This window comes from Choloepus didactylus, chromosome 7 (genome assembly GCF_015220235.1).
Source record: "Choloepus didactylus isolate mChoDid1 chromosome 7, mChoDid1.pri, whole genome shotgun sequence".
In the NCBI taxonomy this organism is placed as follows: Eukaryota; Metazoa; Chordata; class Mammalia; order Pilosa; family Megalonychidae; genus Choloepus; species Choloepus didactylus.
The window spans coordinates 135637094-135650870 of record NC_051313.1 but is presented as its reverse complement, the minus strand read 5'-3'; the positions used below and the strand labels follow the sequence as shown (position 1 = coordinate 135650870).

The window sequence follows — 13777 nt, the reverse complement described above, 5'->3', positions numbered from 1 at the left end:
TTCACAGGTTTCAAGAATTCAGTTGTGGACATCTGTCTTAGTTTCCTGTGGGTGCCATAACAAACTTGGCTTAAACTAGAGAAATGTGTTCTCTCACTCCTGGAGACCAGGAGTCTGGAATGAGTTTCACTGGGCCAAAATCAAGATGTTAGAAGGGCCATGCTCCCTCAGGAAGCTCTTGGGGAGAATCCCTTCATTTCCTCTTCTGGATTCTCGTAGCTGCTGGCATTCCTTGAGGCCCTCAGCCTCACTTAGTTCTCTGCCTCCATTGTCACACGCCTTCTCCTCTGTGTGCTTGTCATTGGATTCAGAACCCAGCTGGGTAATCCAGGATGATCTCTTCATCTCAAGATCCTTAGCTTAATAACATCTGCAAATATCCTTTTCCCAAATGAGGTCATACTTACAGGTTCCAGAAGAGGATCTAGACATATCTTTTTGGGGGGCGCCATTCAACTCACTATAACATCTTTGGGTGGGGGTCATTTTTCTGCCTCCCAATGCCTAAATTACTTTTGCATCCCTAGCAACTTACTGTAATAGCAGCTGGACACATAGCAGAGGTTCAATAAATATTTGCTGGGCTTTTATTTATGTCACTCAATGTCTCCAAGCATCAGTTTCCTCCTCACTAAACATAGATTTAAAAATATCTCTTATGATCTTCAAATGAATTAAGGTGTTTGAAAGTGCTCTGAATTAATGAAGAGCTATAAAATGAAGATTGCATCTCACCATCTAGTAGCAGGGAAGAAACACATCCATTTCTTCCCTGGTATGTACATAAGGAGAGACAGTATTAGGCTGAGAGAACGCCAATCAATTCTCCGAGTCATTATGGAATAGTGCCAGTTGCTAAAGGATCTAAATCAAGTTATGATATGGCCATGAGGTGGTCCAATTAGGGAACCATATAATTTAGTGTCCAAATGAGAACACTTGTGAAAATGTAAGGAGGTACTGTTAATATTTACATGAGGACAAAAATATAAACCAGGATTCTTCCAGACAAACAGAATGCCTGATCACTCTAAGTACAGCACAAACACATACTTTAAAAGTAAAGATACCAATATTGAGCTGGGCTTTGGAGCCACACTGCCTGAAGTCAACTCCAAGATCCAGCATTTAGAACTGTGTGACGCTGAAGAGATTATTTAGCCACTCTCTACCTTGGTTTTCTCATCTTCATACGCGGATAACATCTATTTCATGATGTTGACGTGAGGAACAGATGAGTCATCACACAAAGAGCATTTAGAATAGTAAGAATTCAGTAAAAGTTAGTGATCATTCTACAATGAGGCCAACCATATAAATACGCTCTACATTCACACAAGCCTACAGCACAGAACTTCCAGTGTTTTCTCACCAGCATAGGCAGTAAGAAAACGGCTTACATGACCCAGCGCCAATAAATAAATCTCTAGGTGGGTGAACATCTTATCATTGTACCTGCTCCCTCACACTCCTGTTTCAGCTCTCCCATCCTAGTTTCCGAGCTCATTTTGGAATGCGGAGCTACAGTGCCAGCTGAGCTCTTATAAAGCTTTGTCATGAAATATAGCAAAATCCGTTGTTATTAGAGTTGGAGACAGGATGACTGGAAGATTAGCTCACAGTCTTCCCCAGTGAGTGTGGCTGCATCCAACTGATAGAGGGACAATATCTTATTTCTAACTTTAATATTTGCATTTTAAAATGCAAGCTGTGCAAACGTGTTCCTGAATATATTTTCTCTAGTCATTTTCTTTCCAACACTAAACCTCAGTTATTATAGCTCAACATAAAAAAGATTACAAGCACAGACTAAACTGTTTTCTGCTGAACTTGGAATAACGATAATGGTAATGATTAAGATGATTATAAAAAGAATAGCTACAATTAATATTTATTCAGGGCATACTATGTGCCAGACATTGTTCTAAGAATATTATGGGGATTTAATCCTCATTTCATTCTCAACAATTCTATGAGGTAGGTACTATTATTATCACCATTTTGCAGATAAGGAAAATGAGGCACAGAGAGGTCTAATTGCTCGCCTGTGATAAACATATCCAGTAAATGGTGGAGCCAGGATCAAACTCAGGCAGTCTAGCTTGAGTGCACACTCTTAAATACAAACTCTGTTCCCTCTCATGTTAGAAAATGAAGAGCCTTCTGTACATCCTGCATATCAGGAGCACCGTGAATTCCCCAATTCACCATACATGGTCCCAGCTTATCATTCCAGCCTCACTTATTTCCTTTCCTCTGCACATTCTCAAGACATTGGTCTTGTTCAACTGGTACTTGTTCAATAACTGTAATTCATTTTGAAGGTATTAACCTCACAAAGGGATTTAAATCTCAGATTTTCTTTTGAGAATAAGCTCCCCTAGTTCAAGTAAGACATGATTTGACTCAAAAAACTGTGATGTGAATTTACCATCCTAGGAAACACATTACAGACAATGACACATTTGTGTGTGTAGCTTTTGAGCAAAGCTAGACCATGCAGCTTTAGTTAAATAAACTTCATGCATCTAAACAGAGGCAGCTGTGGTTTTTCTTCAGCTTGGTTTACTGAAGCTACATCGACTTAGAATAATGTGCTCATCAGAAACCTCTCATTCCGATAATGCAACAAGTCCCACAAACACAAAACAAGTCAGATGCCCCACTTTAACTCTGAAATCTCCAAGGTGGTTCTGCACCAGCCTCCTTACTTGTTAATGTTGCTGCCCTCTTTCAGTCGCTCTCCTGCAGCTCCTGTTTTAGATACTCGTTCGCTGCCCGCCAGGTCTACCAAGCTGACCTTACTGACCTTCTCTCCTGAGTTCTAGTTGTGTGAAACCAGAGAGGAACAACACAAATTAATGCAAAAACCACACAGACATCTACACATATGCCAACACTATAATTAAGAAAGTAAACCCGAGTATACATTACAGTACCACAAGGCAAAATTCTCAAGAAGATTTTAGACTGTCAGAAGAGTTATTTGGACCAGCAATCAATTTCACAGTCAACATTTAAGTTGGTGTGAAAAGGCAGCATTTTATTTTGCAGCTGAGCAGCAAGTATAATCAGCCTCCCAGAGCACTGTCAGGCAGCTGGAGATGACATGTGCCAATGAAAAAATACTAAGAAAAGGATTTTCCTGCATATATATATATATATATATATATATATATATATATATCAAATTCTTCTTCTATAAAAATGCTCTTTAGGCTAACTATTGTGGTTTCCCCTTTAATATCCCTCAAGGATTATAAGGTAGACTCCATTACTCTGATGGGAATTTTGGTGTGAAAGGATTCACATTAGAAACTGTGAATCTTTAGGGATTTTACACAAGAAAATCCAATTTTTAAAAAGTTATATACAAAGGAAGGCAACAAATAAAACAGTTTAAGCAAAGTAGCTCATCTAGTAAACAGAAGAGCTGACACACGATTATCAGCCCCTGAATCTTCCCATGAGTCACTTCACTCAAGCAGACCTTTTGAGTTCTGCCATTGTCACCCAAGGTCCTGCCCACCCACTCACCCCAGACTGCAGGTCGTAAAGTGTCTGTGTGATTATTATGTTGAACACAGCATGGGAGCGGCTACTTTCTTCATTCATGTTGGTTGCAGCTACCGTTCGAGACTTATTTCCCTCAGACATCAATGACTCAATATCCTAGAGGCAAAGCATAAGGAAAACACTATAAGCAAAAACTAGAACCCGGTCTTACCAAGTATCTATTAATCATGATCCTTCTGACGCCCTGGTCGCCACCCTTCCATAAACACGTCCCTGCCTCTCCTCCATCAAGCCTGGTTTGGACTTTCACCTGCTTCAGTGCTTTTTAGCGTATGAAATGTTTCCTCCATTCTTTATTGCATCCCTCCCATTGGCTTCTTTCTCTAAGTCCCTGTTTCATCCTATGCAAGTCCCTAGGGGATAAAAGAACTAATATTTATGAGTACTCTAGATGCTAGGGTTACTCTGCTCTCTCTGGAACTGGGACCATGAATCCTCACTGGAGAGAGGGCTGGCTCCATGCCAGGCCTGTGAGGGTGGAGAAGGGGCAGCCAGGATGCCAGGAGATCCTACTGCTTTTAAGCAGTCTTTTTCTTGATTCCGTGCTTGCCCTGTTTCTGCAAGCTTTCAACTGTTTTCTGGAGCTTTGAGAAAGATGTTTCTGCCATTTCTTGCTGGTTGTTCAAAGCCTCTGTGGGGGATGGAGCTCTGAAGTTTCTCCCTCTGCCACCTTGATTGGGACCTGGTTCTTACTAAAAAGGGCAAGACAAGATGGACACTGTACCCAACCACACTGAGCTAAAAACCAGGCACCTTAGCAAAGCATGTACTGATCCTTCCCATATGACTTAGTACCTTATGCAAGAGAGGTTTCCGTTCCTTTCAGAATCTAAATGTCTTCAAAGTGATGACTGTACCATATTTTTTATTTGAGCAATATTAAGAATGCTTCATTTAAATTGCTGGAGAGAGTTATCTCACACATTAATTTGTCATACAGAATTAGAGGTGATGACGGGATAGCCACATAACACAGATGTAAGGAAGTATAGGGAATCATTCATTTATTCATTCACTCATTTGCCTTCTTCAGTAACAGAGAACCAGTTCCTGTTATGAGATTTCCAAAGCAAAGACTATAGAAATAAGGTCAGATCATCCAGTCAGGCCTCAAGAAGGCAAATGTTAAGCAACAGGGGAAGGAAAACACATCAGTGAGTGGGGAGAGGAGTGATACAGAAAAGCAGAGGAATTAGTAGAGTAAAAAGTAATGGAAACTAAGGTAGAAGACTGTCACAAAGAAGCAGCTGAATTAGCTATCAAATACTGTTCAGACTAACAAATCTGTCTGGGACATCACTTGAAACCTTAGGGAGACAAGTTTCAACAGAGTGGTATTAGGGAAAATATTCAGCAACCTCAAAACATTGGGCCTTTCGGTTATACAGTAAAACCTTCACAGCAAAGCAGTTTGAAGAGCATGATTAAAAGCCCTTTCTCTCCCTTTGGGGTGTGTTGACACTGGGTTCCTGAAGATCTAAATGATATCAACATGCCATAAAGCATCAACATAACAATATATTCAACATCAGTTACACACTTGGTTTATCTGTCTGGTTTCTTAATGACATATTTTTAAAGTGACACTTACCTCAAAGCTTGTAACAGCCAGTTGAGATAAACCATCTACATATGGTCCCAAAACTTTATGCTCTCGAACTTTAAGAGACTGCCTACTCCTTCAAGAGGGAGGAAAAAAAAGAATGAATGAATCAGACCAAACTTGGAAGCTTTCCTTTCTTTTTAGGGACTCAGAAATTAAGATTGCAAATTCAAAAGAATTTTTTTAATGATAGGAAAAAATTCTAAAAGCTACTTTATTTGGACTGGCAAAATAGCATTCCACATGAGGAATGTCGTATACACTGATTTCTATTTAAAGTAACTTACTATTTTAAAAATTCTATCTCTAGTCTCAAACTAAACAACCAGCACTACAGAATACCAGGTTAGGCTCACTTGCTTTAGCCTGAATTACAGCACATGGGGAAAAAAGAAAAGAGAAGCAAAGAACACAGCCAGATTGAATTTAATATTAAGGCTATTTTATAAATAAGCAAATTCTTGGTGAGTAATGTCTACTGAACAATATTAAAATGTTTTAACTTTAATTAACTTCTTCAAGGATGCACTGACTTATGCCACTTCTATAATGAGAATTTTATACAGAAAGTGATGTCATGGCACAGGGGTTGTTTGTAGTTGATGTTTTCCTATATTTAAAATTGGTTCTGCTGGTGAAGATTTTAGGGATCTTTTGAATTTTTAATTGGCCAACCTGGTTTGGGGCCCATTTGAGCAATGTATCAACATACAATTGAGATTAAAGGAAAAGCTATATCTATTATGATCATATTGTGTACATAGCCTTTTTATGACATCAGATAGTATGCCAATGCTTGGTATCAAGTAAATAAAAGAGAATGAAGAACCACAGAGTGCTTCCTAAAGTGCTAGCATTGTTCACCAAGCACATGCCACAATTATCCCATTTAATCTCACAGTAAATCTACAAAGCAGGTTTTACTAACTTTACTTTAAGAATGAAAAACTCCATGTTACAATTAAGAAAGTGAACAATTCCTCTGTCTTCTGAACAAAGGCAGATCAGAATGCACATCTTCAAAAACGTTACTTGGATGCACATGGATTCAGACTGAGCTTACTCTGCTTACACAATAAGAGATTCTTTAAAGCTATTCAGTAGCAAGAAAAAAGTAAATCTTGCACAATACCAAGTGTTTGCTATGGTGTCTAGCAGGTAGAGTTCTTGAACTCTGTTGGTGGGAGCATAAACTGGTACAACCACTTTGGAAAACAGTTTGGCATTATCTAATTACGTTAAAGATTCGGAATACTGTGCTGTCAACGCACCTCTAGACAAATCCCAGAAACTCCCACACTTGTACAATAGGAGACCTGTTTGAGAATGCCCAGAGAAGGACTGTTTGCACTGATAACAAGTGGAAACTGCACAAATGTCCACTGACAGGAGAAGGGATAGATACATTATGGCATAATCACATAAGGGAATACTAAACAGCAGTAAAAACTAGTGTATTATTTAATATATCAAAATGAATGACTGTCAAAAACATAACATTGAAGGGAAAAATAGCAAGTCACCAAAGAAAATATGATGTCACTTACAGAAAATCAAACATTGTTATGTGTAAACTAAAAAAGAGGAAAAGAATGAAAAAATGTAATTCATAATAATAGTTACCCTGGAAAGGGGTAGGGAGTGGAATGGGACCCTAGAGGAGGATATAGAGGACTTCAAATTATTAGTCATGTTCCATTTAAGTCAGTCAAGTAGTTAGGCAGTTGCTGATGTTATTATTCTTTATACCTCACATGTGTTATGAATGTCCTTTTATATGTAGGAAATAGTTAATAACTTTGTAAAAAAAAAAAAACATTTCTTATACCTGGGTCACTTCATTGCTACCCATAATTTTGATCTTATACCCCTGATGTCATCTAAGATGTTGTGAACTTCTAAGCATTCAGAAATGTTACATAATATGCAGCTATTAAAAATGTTTAAAAAGTAATTTGTAAAGATATGAGAAAGTGCTCATTATGTCATATAGAAAAGTTAGGATACACAGATACAAGATACAGATTTGAAACACAGAATTGAAATGCACCAAAATTTTAACTGTGGTTATCTTTGCATGGTGGGATTATAGGTCATTTCAATTTCTTCTCATGCTTTGAAAAGTTTAAGGATTTCTCAGTAGATGACTGAGAAGGTGCAACTAAATTTGTAACTTGCCAATTTTAACTTTAAGATCATTTTACGTTGGTACCTCTCTTCAAGCTTCATTTCAACTATAACTTACCCTTTGGGGTCTAAAAGGTCCCGAACTTTCTCATTATAAATTTCCATATAGGAGACTTCAACTTTAAAGGTCTGTGATTCATTTTGTTCCAAAGAGATCCTTTGAAATAAAGCACAGCAGAGCCTTGGAATAAGGCCCAGCTGCTCAGCATTGCCCATCATAGAGAAGGATTTTCCTGAACCTGGAGAAGAGCAAGCAGAAAGAGGAAAAAGTAGAAGAGGAAGAAAAACCTAATCCTCCAAGCATATAATCTTATATATATCAGCCAAGGTCACACACAGAAAAGTGGCAAACAGCCCTAAAACCCTTGGAGGCTAAGGCTACAGTTCTTTCATTACACTCACAACCTCCAGAGGTTTGATTCTCATTGTGAGATCTGGAGGGCACTTTGTTTACAGATGGATAGAGTACAAATGTAACCAGTAAAAATACATAATCTTTTAAAAGTATGTTCAGTAAAATACTAACTATAGATTGTTAAGTAACATTAACAGCATTTTGCCCTTAAATAGTACTTCATTTTGGAAAAGTGCTTTCATATACATATTCCGATAACTGAGAGTCCTGGTTATCCTTTAATATGCTATTAGCGCTATTATGATTTATTGATTTATTCCCACTTTATTGTTTGTTAATGGCTGAGCCACTAGTATTTTTGTTTGTTTTGTTTCAACCAATTGTGCATGAGCCTAGGTTTAATAATTTATCATCACTGAGTTGTACCCTAGTCCTCAAAACAGGATGATACTAAAAGTTTTTCAATAGCTTCTACTATTACATTTATACTGAGAAAATGACAAATATTTTCCAGTTCAAATGAAGGTTAAAACTATAATTTAGGAAAATGAAACTTAACACTTTGAAACTAATTTTGCTCACTAAATAGTGAAATTGCTCAATTACCCAAGCTGTTAAACTTTCAAAAAGAGGGTTACTTTTGATTGTTTAATTCAGTTAAACCCAGTAAGTCAGAAGCATGTCTGTTGTTTCCCAAAAGTGGTTCTTACTTCTAAATTTTAAAAACTGCATACTTAATATCATTGACAGTAAAATAAAAGCAGCTTCTTACCTGTCTGTCCATATGCAAAAATACAAGCATTATACCCCTGAAAGGACTTTTCAAGAATTCCTTCCCCAAGGCACTTGAAAACCACTTCTTGACCTAAAGAGACAAAACAAATAAAAAATAAAAAGCAAAATAAAGAGCACACAACAAAAAGGGGAAAAGAGTGATTTTTCATGATGTATTTTTATTAACAGCTGAGTTTCTCAACTCATTAACAACATTCTTTAAATCCAAAAAGAAAACAGCATTAATGAGCATTAAGGGACTACTGTGGGAAGGGTTCTATATTAATAGATGCAATTCATTCATTATTCTCAACTACAGCTCAGTATCTGGATATATTTATGATTCTACACATTGTTCCTCTCTTCAATATTTCCCTAGGCATTAACACATTGTTCCTCTCTTCAATATTTCCCTAGGCATTAACGTTTCTGTTCCATTCACAGGGGGCCATATGGAAGCATCATTGAGAGGTGGGCTTAGTTTCTTCTCATGACTTAGTATCTAAAATGTCTTAAAATGTGAATCGTCTTATCTCCTCATCTGGACCCTGAGCTTCTGACGAGCAGGACCCATGTCCTACACAAGTTGGAATCTCCCTCAGCACTTCACTCTTTGCCAAAGGCTGAAAAATTGTTGCCGAAGGTGGAGTGATGTCCAGTGCACAGGAACTGCTGTGTGAAGATACATGGGCCGTGGGAGGGGGTGCGGGGACAGACTCTTCTTACGCAAACCTGCCTCCAGGTATGTACTACATTAGACATGGGCTGGAGAGTAAAGGTGTGAAAATCTTCTTAAACATTTAACGCAGCATTTCCTGCCCTTTGAATTTGGTGACTTCCTAATATTCATTCCCTATCATTAAGAGAAGTACAATAATATTCTCTTTCCTCTGGGCTCTAGTTCTTAGAACATTCCCTCTATTACACCATTTATAAAAACTACAGGGTTAATTACCTGCTTTCTCCTTGGAAAGCAGACGATTATCTGTTGATCTTTGTAGTCTTTGAGACTAGGGCAAACATTTGTTGAAAGAATGAGTCCGTTCAACCTCAACCTCATTATCCCACATGCTATTACAATATGCCAATTCCTCTTACATTTGAAAAGATGCAAAGCTCTTGGATGTATTTTTTTTAATGTAAAGCTAGATCTGATCTGAGTAGTCCCTGAAATGCTGTGGCTTTAGTCATGGCTGCAGAATGGGACTTGCAAAAGTGTGCCAACATGAAACGTATTTTCAAACATTAGGTTGGTAAAAAATGAATTTTTAACAATAGCAAATGTTAGTGAGCATTGAAGAAATAAGCATTTTCTTATACTGCCGGTGCGAGAAAAAACTGAAGCAGCCATTCTGAATGCCAACCTGACAGCGCCCACTGAAAAGGAACATGTCCACACTCTCTGACCACTTCTAAGCATCCACCTAGAAGAAAATTCCCACAAAGGACTTTGTACAAGGATGTTCAGGGCAGCATTATTTATAAAACCAAAAATTGGAATTAAAAACATCCACTCATATGGGAATAGATAAGTAAAATGTGACTATTTTATAGAATGGAATACTATACAACAGTAAAAAAGCAAATAAACCAAATGCTAGACTTTAAAACCATTGTTGAATGAAAAATAAAAGCCACATTCAGAACTGTACATATTTAATATAAATTCATGTGAAATAATGTGTGTGTGTGGCCCAGGGATGTTAAAATATATTAAAAAAAAATGGTTTGGAAGAAAATATACCAAACTCACAAAACTTATTTCTCCATTTCTGACTTGTACCATCTGGAACAAGAGCCTGGTACCCAAGGGGTACTCAAAACATATTGGCTGTAAACATGGAATTTTTAATTGGGTATAATCATTGTATCCTTACATTATATCATTACAGGTTTGTTGTGAAGACTTCCTAAAGATATGTATGTGTGTGTATGATGTACATACACATATATTCTAAGAATAAGGTATTACCAAAATTATTGCTCACTAAATATACACTTTCAAAATTGATTTTATGTCAATTATGAGTCTTTGCTAAGAAAATACCTGAACCACCTTGTCACATGATCTTTCATACATCAATACATTTTTCTCAAAAGGTTTCTCAAAGGACTTCCCTTATTCTACATATACCCCCAAGTCCCATGCCAAAAGGCAGGCTTCAACTCTGGCGCTGAGCCCTTTATTTCAGACAATTCCAACTGAAACACACTAGTGACCTGCGCTCAAGCTTTTTAGAATTGTTCGTAGTCCTCAGCCAGATCCAAGTGCCATTAGAAGGCAATGCTTTCTTGGCACAAGCAGATGAATGGAGTGATCCTGTTTGATCTTCCACACTGGTTAATCAGCCCCCAGAAGGGGAGTAAGGGTGGGGACAAAACACTATTTAAGACTTGATTAGGTCAAGCATTCTGACTGTAATTCATGACTTCAATTCATATTTAGCAACTTGAAAAAAGGAAAGAGCTTGAATTGATGAAGGAATAAACTGCAGAGAAACATTATGGTCAAAGTGTTTTATCAGGCTACACAGAGCCTGAATTCATTCACCAATCAACAATTTACATCTGTTTCTGTATCAGGCAGTGAAATATAGTACTTCTGGTTTTGGTTCCTGATGCTGAGTAGGTAGGAATTAGGAGGAATTCTCTTCATTATTTCTCTCAAGGGCAAGTTGCAACATTTCTTTCTCCTTGATAGGAACAGCCTTTTTATAGAACATAAAATTTGCTTTCAATAATTTTAAGTGTACAATTCAGTGGCATTAATTACATTCACAATGTTGTGCTACCGTCACCACTATTTCTAAAACTTTCATTACCCAAACAGAAACGCTGTGGCCAACATGCAAAACTCCCTTTTTTCCCCTCCCCCAGCCTCTGATTACCTCTAATCTATTTTCTGTCTTTACAAATTTACCTATTCAAGATATGCCATATAAGGGGAATCATACAAAATGTGTCCCTTTGTGTTTGGCTTCTTTCAGTTAGCATAACATTTCCAATATTCATCCATATTGTAGCATGTATCACAACTTCATTCCTTTTTATGGCTGAATAATATTCCTGTGTGTATGTGTGTGTGTGAGTGTTTGTAACCCATTTTGTCTACTTTATCCACTCATTGGCTGAAGAAATGGGCTTTTAATCCACAGTTTATTAATTTGAGAATAAAACAAGAATGGATGCTATTGAGCTGTATGAAATATGTTTATGATAGGTTAAGTGGAAAAAGCAGGATGTATATACTTAAACAGCAGGAAAAATAAATGCAAATGATCAAAGAAATCCCCAGCACATAAAATACAACAGCAAATTTCAGGTTAGCCTATGTTCAAATTATTGCAAATATTAAATAGGACCTACTTAAAGTGTATACTTTTACTATTTATGCTACTAAGGAGAAAGAAGAGAATTAATGTTTATAAACTGCCCTGATTACAATGCACATTACATATTTCATATCATTGAATGTTCACGATATCCAGTAAGGTAGGTATGGATTGTGACAGACAAGGAAATGTGGCTCTGAAAGAGTAAGTTATTTGCCCAAGATCATGTTGGTAGTGACAGGCAGGGCCTGGGCAGAGCCTGGAAAAGTCGAGCTCCATACCCTGTGCTCTGTCTATATGGACCCCAGATGTTATCACTGGTGTCCATCCAAAATCGGTAACTCAATGCTGCATGACACTGGGAATCAGTTACTCCCACCTCTGAATCCCGTGGTATGTTTTACAAACTCCCAGAGCAGAGCTTATCACACTGCACTACTTTTTTTTCATGTTTGTCTCTACTATTGAATTGTGAGTGCCTTGAAAGCAGGAGCTGCACCTTAGCACAAAGAGCACCTGGCACAAAGCAGGATTTGTAGTTATTGACTTACTCCTGTGTTGACGCTACTGTCCTCAGACTAAAGTGTAAGTGGCCTCTTTCCTCATTAATGATAATTAAGGAATAAAAACATTGTTCATTAAACTTAAAAAGATAAGTTTACTTGTATTTGAATTCATACTTTTATTGAAAGTACGATCGTGTTTGAAATTCTAACGAACTACTAAAGATTACTACAGCCTATGTGAAATAAGGCAATGGGATGTGAATGAGTGGGTTAACATAATATGTATCAATTAACTGGATAATTTTGATAAAAATTAGATATTATACTTTTATTGACACCCACAATAACCTTCTGTACATTATAACAAAATATATGTGACTGGAAAAAATAAATTGGTCCCTATAATTTCCATAATATATGTGTGTATGTCTGTGTATGTATGTGCATATACATATTTTAGAAAACAGTCAAGTTCTTTTAGTTAGATATTTACAGTTAGGCTTAAAGATAGAATATAATTCAGATTTATAGCTGAGGAAAACAAAAATGTTACATGAAAAAATAGAAAAAGAATGTTCATAGAAGCATTATTCACAATAGCCGAAAGATGGAAGCAACCCAAAAATCCGTCAGCAGATGAGTGGATAAGTAAAATAGGGTATGTTACTCCCTACTTTTGATCTGTTTGTTCTATCAAATACTGTGAACCTTATCTTAAACTAATTATGATATTTTCTATTTCTCCTTTTAGTTTTCTTAATTTTCTTAATTTACCTATGTAGCCACCTTAAGTATAGTCATAAAGTTCAAGAAATTTAACATTGATATAAAACTAATAGTCTGTATTCCAGTTTTTGCATGTGTCCCCATAATGTCCTTTGGTGTTTTCCATTTTAAGATCATGTATTGCATTTAATTGTCATTGTCTCTTTCATCACTCCCTTTTCTTTTTAACTGTAGAAATGTGTGCAACATAAACTTCCATCTCAACTCGTCCAATCATTATTTAGCTTTATTTAGTGTGATGCTATATTATCATGTATATACAATTGCTATGCCATGTTATTTGAATGGATCTTGCAAAACAAATTGCAAATTGTAAAGATAAACATGATCATTTGCATTAGGACACTGATCTCCAAACTCTATGTGCATAGCCAGAGTAAAGTTCTTGGTGAGGGTAAAATATAAGAACTTGTATTAAAAAAAAAAAAAAAAAGGAATGAACTCCTGATACATGCCAGTACGTGAATGAACCTTGAAGACGTGTTGAGTGAAACAAATCACACACAAAGGCACAGATATTGTATGATTCTACTTATATGAAATAGCTACAATATGCAAATTCATAGAGAGAAAACAGAGTACAGGTTATGGGGGAGTGAGAATGGGAAATGGGTATAGGGTTTCCGTTTGGGGAGAGGGGAAAAGTTCAGGTAATGGA

The 13777-nt window shown here is 36.9% G+C and overlaps 1 protein-coding gene across 6 annotated transcripts in view; it reads right to left on the bottom strand.

Moving 5' to 3' along the window:
- The window catches only part of KIF13A (kinesin family member 13A), a 208647-nt gene that overhangs the window by 83921 nt on the left and 110949 nt on the right, over positions 1–13777 (bottom strand). For all 6 annotated transcript variants that reach the window (XM_037842486.1, XM_037842482.1, XM_037842487.1 and 3 more), the window contains exons 5-9: positions 8494–8586; positions 7425–7605; positions 5168–5255; positions 3538–3672; positions 2712–2824 (exon numbers count right to left, since the gene is read on the bottom strand). In XM_037842486.1, coding sequence (XP_037698414.1) covers positions 2712–2824; positions 3538–3672; positions 5168–5255; positions 7425–7605; positions 8494–8586 — 610 coding nt within the window. The remainder of the gene's footprint in view (positions 1–2711; positions 2825–3537; positions 3673–5167; positions 5256–7424; positions 7606–8493; positions 8587–13777) is intronic.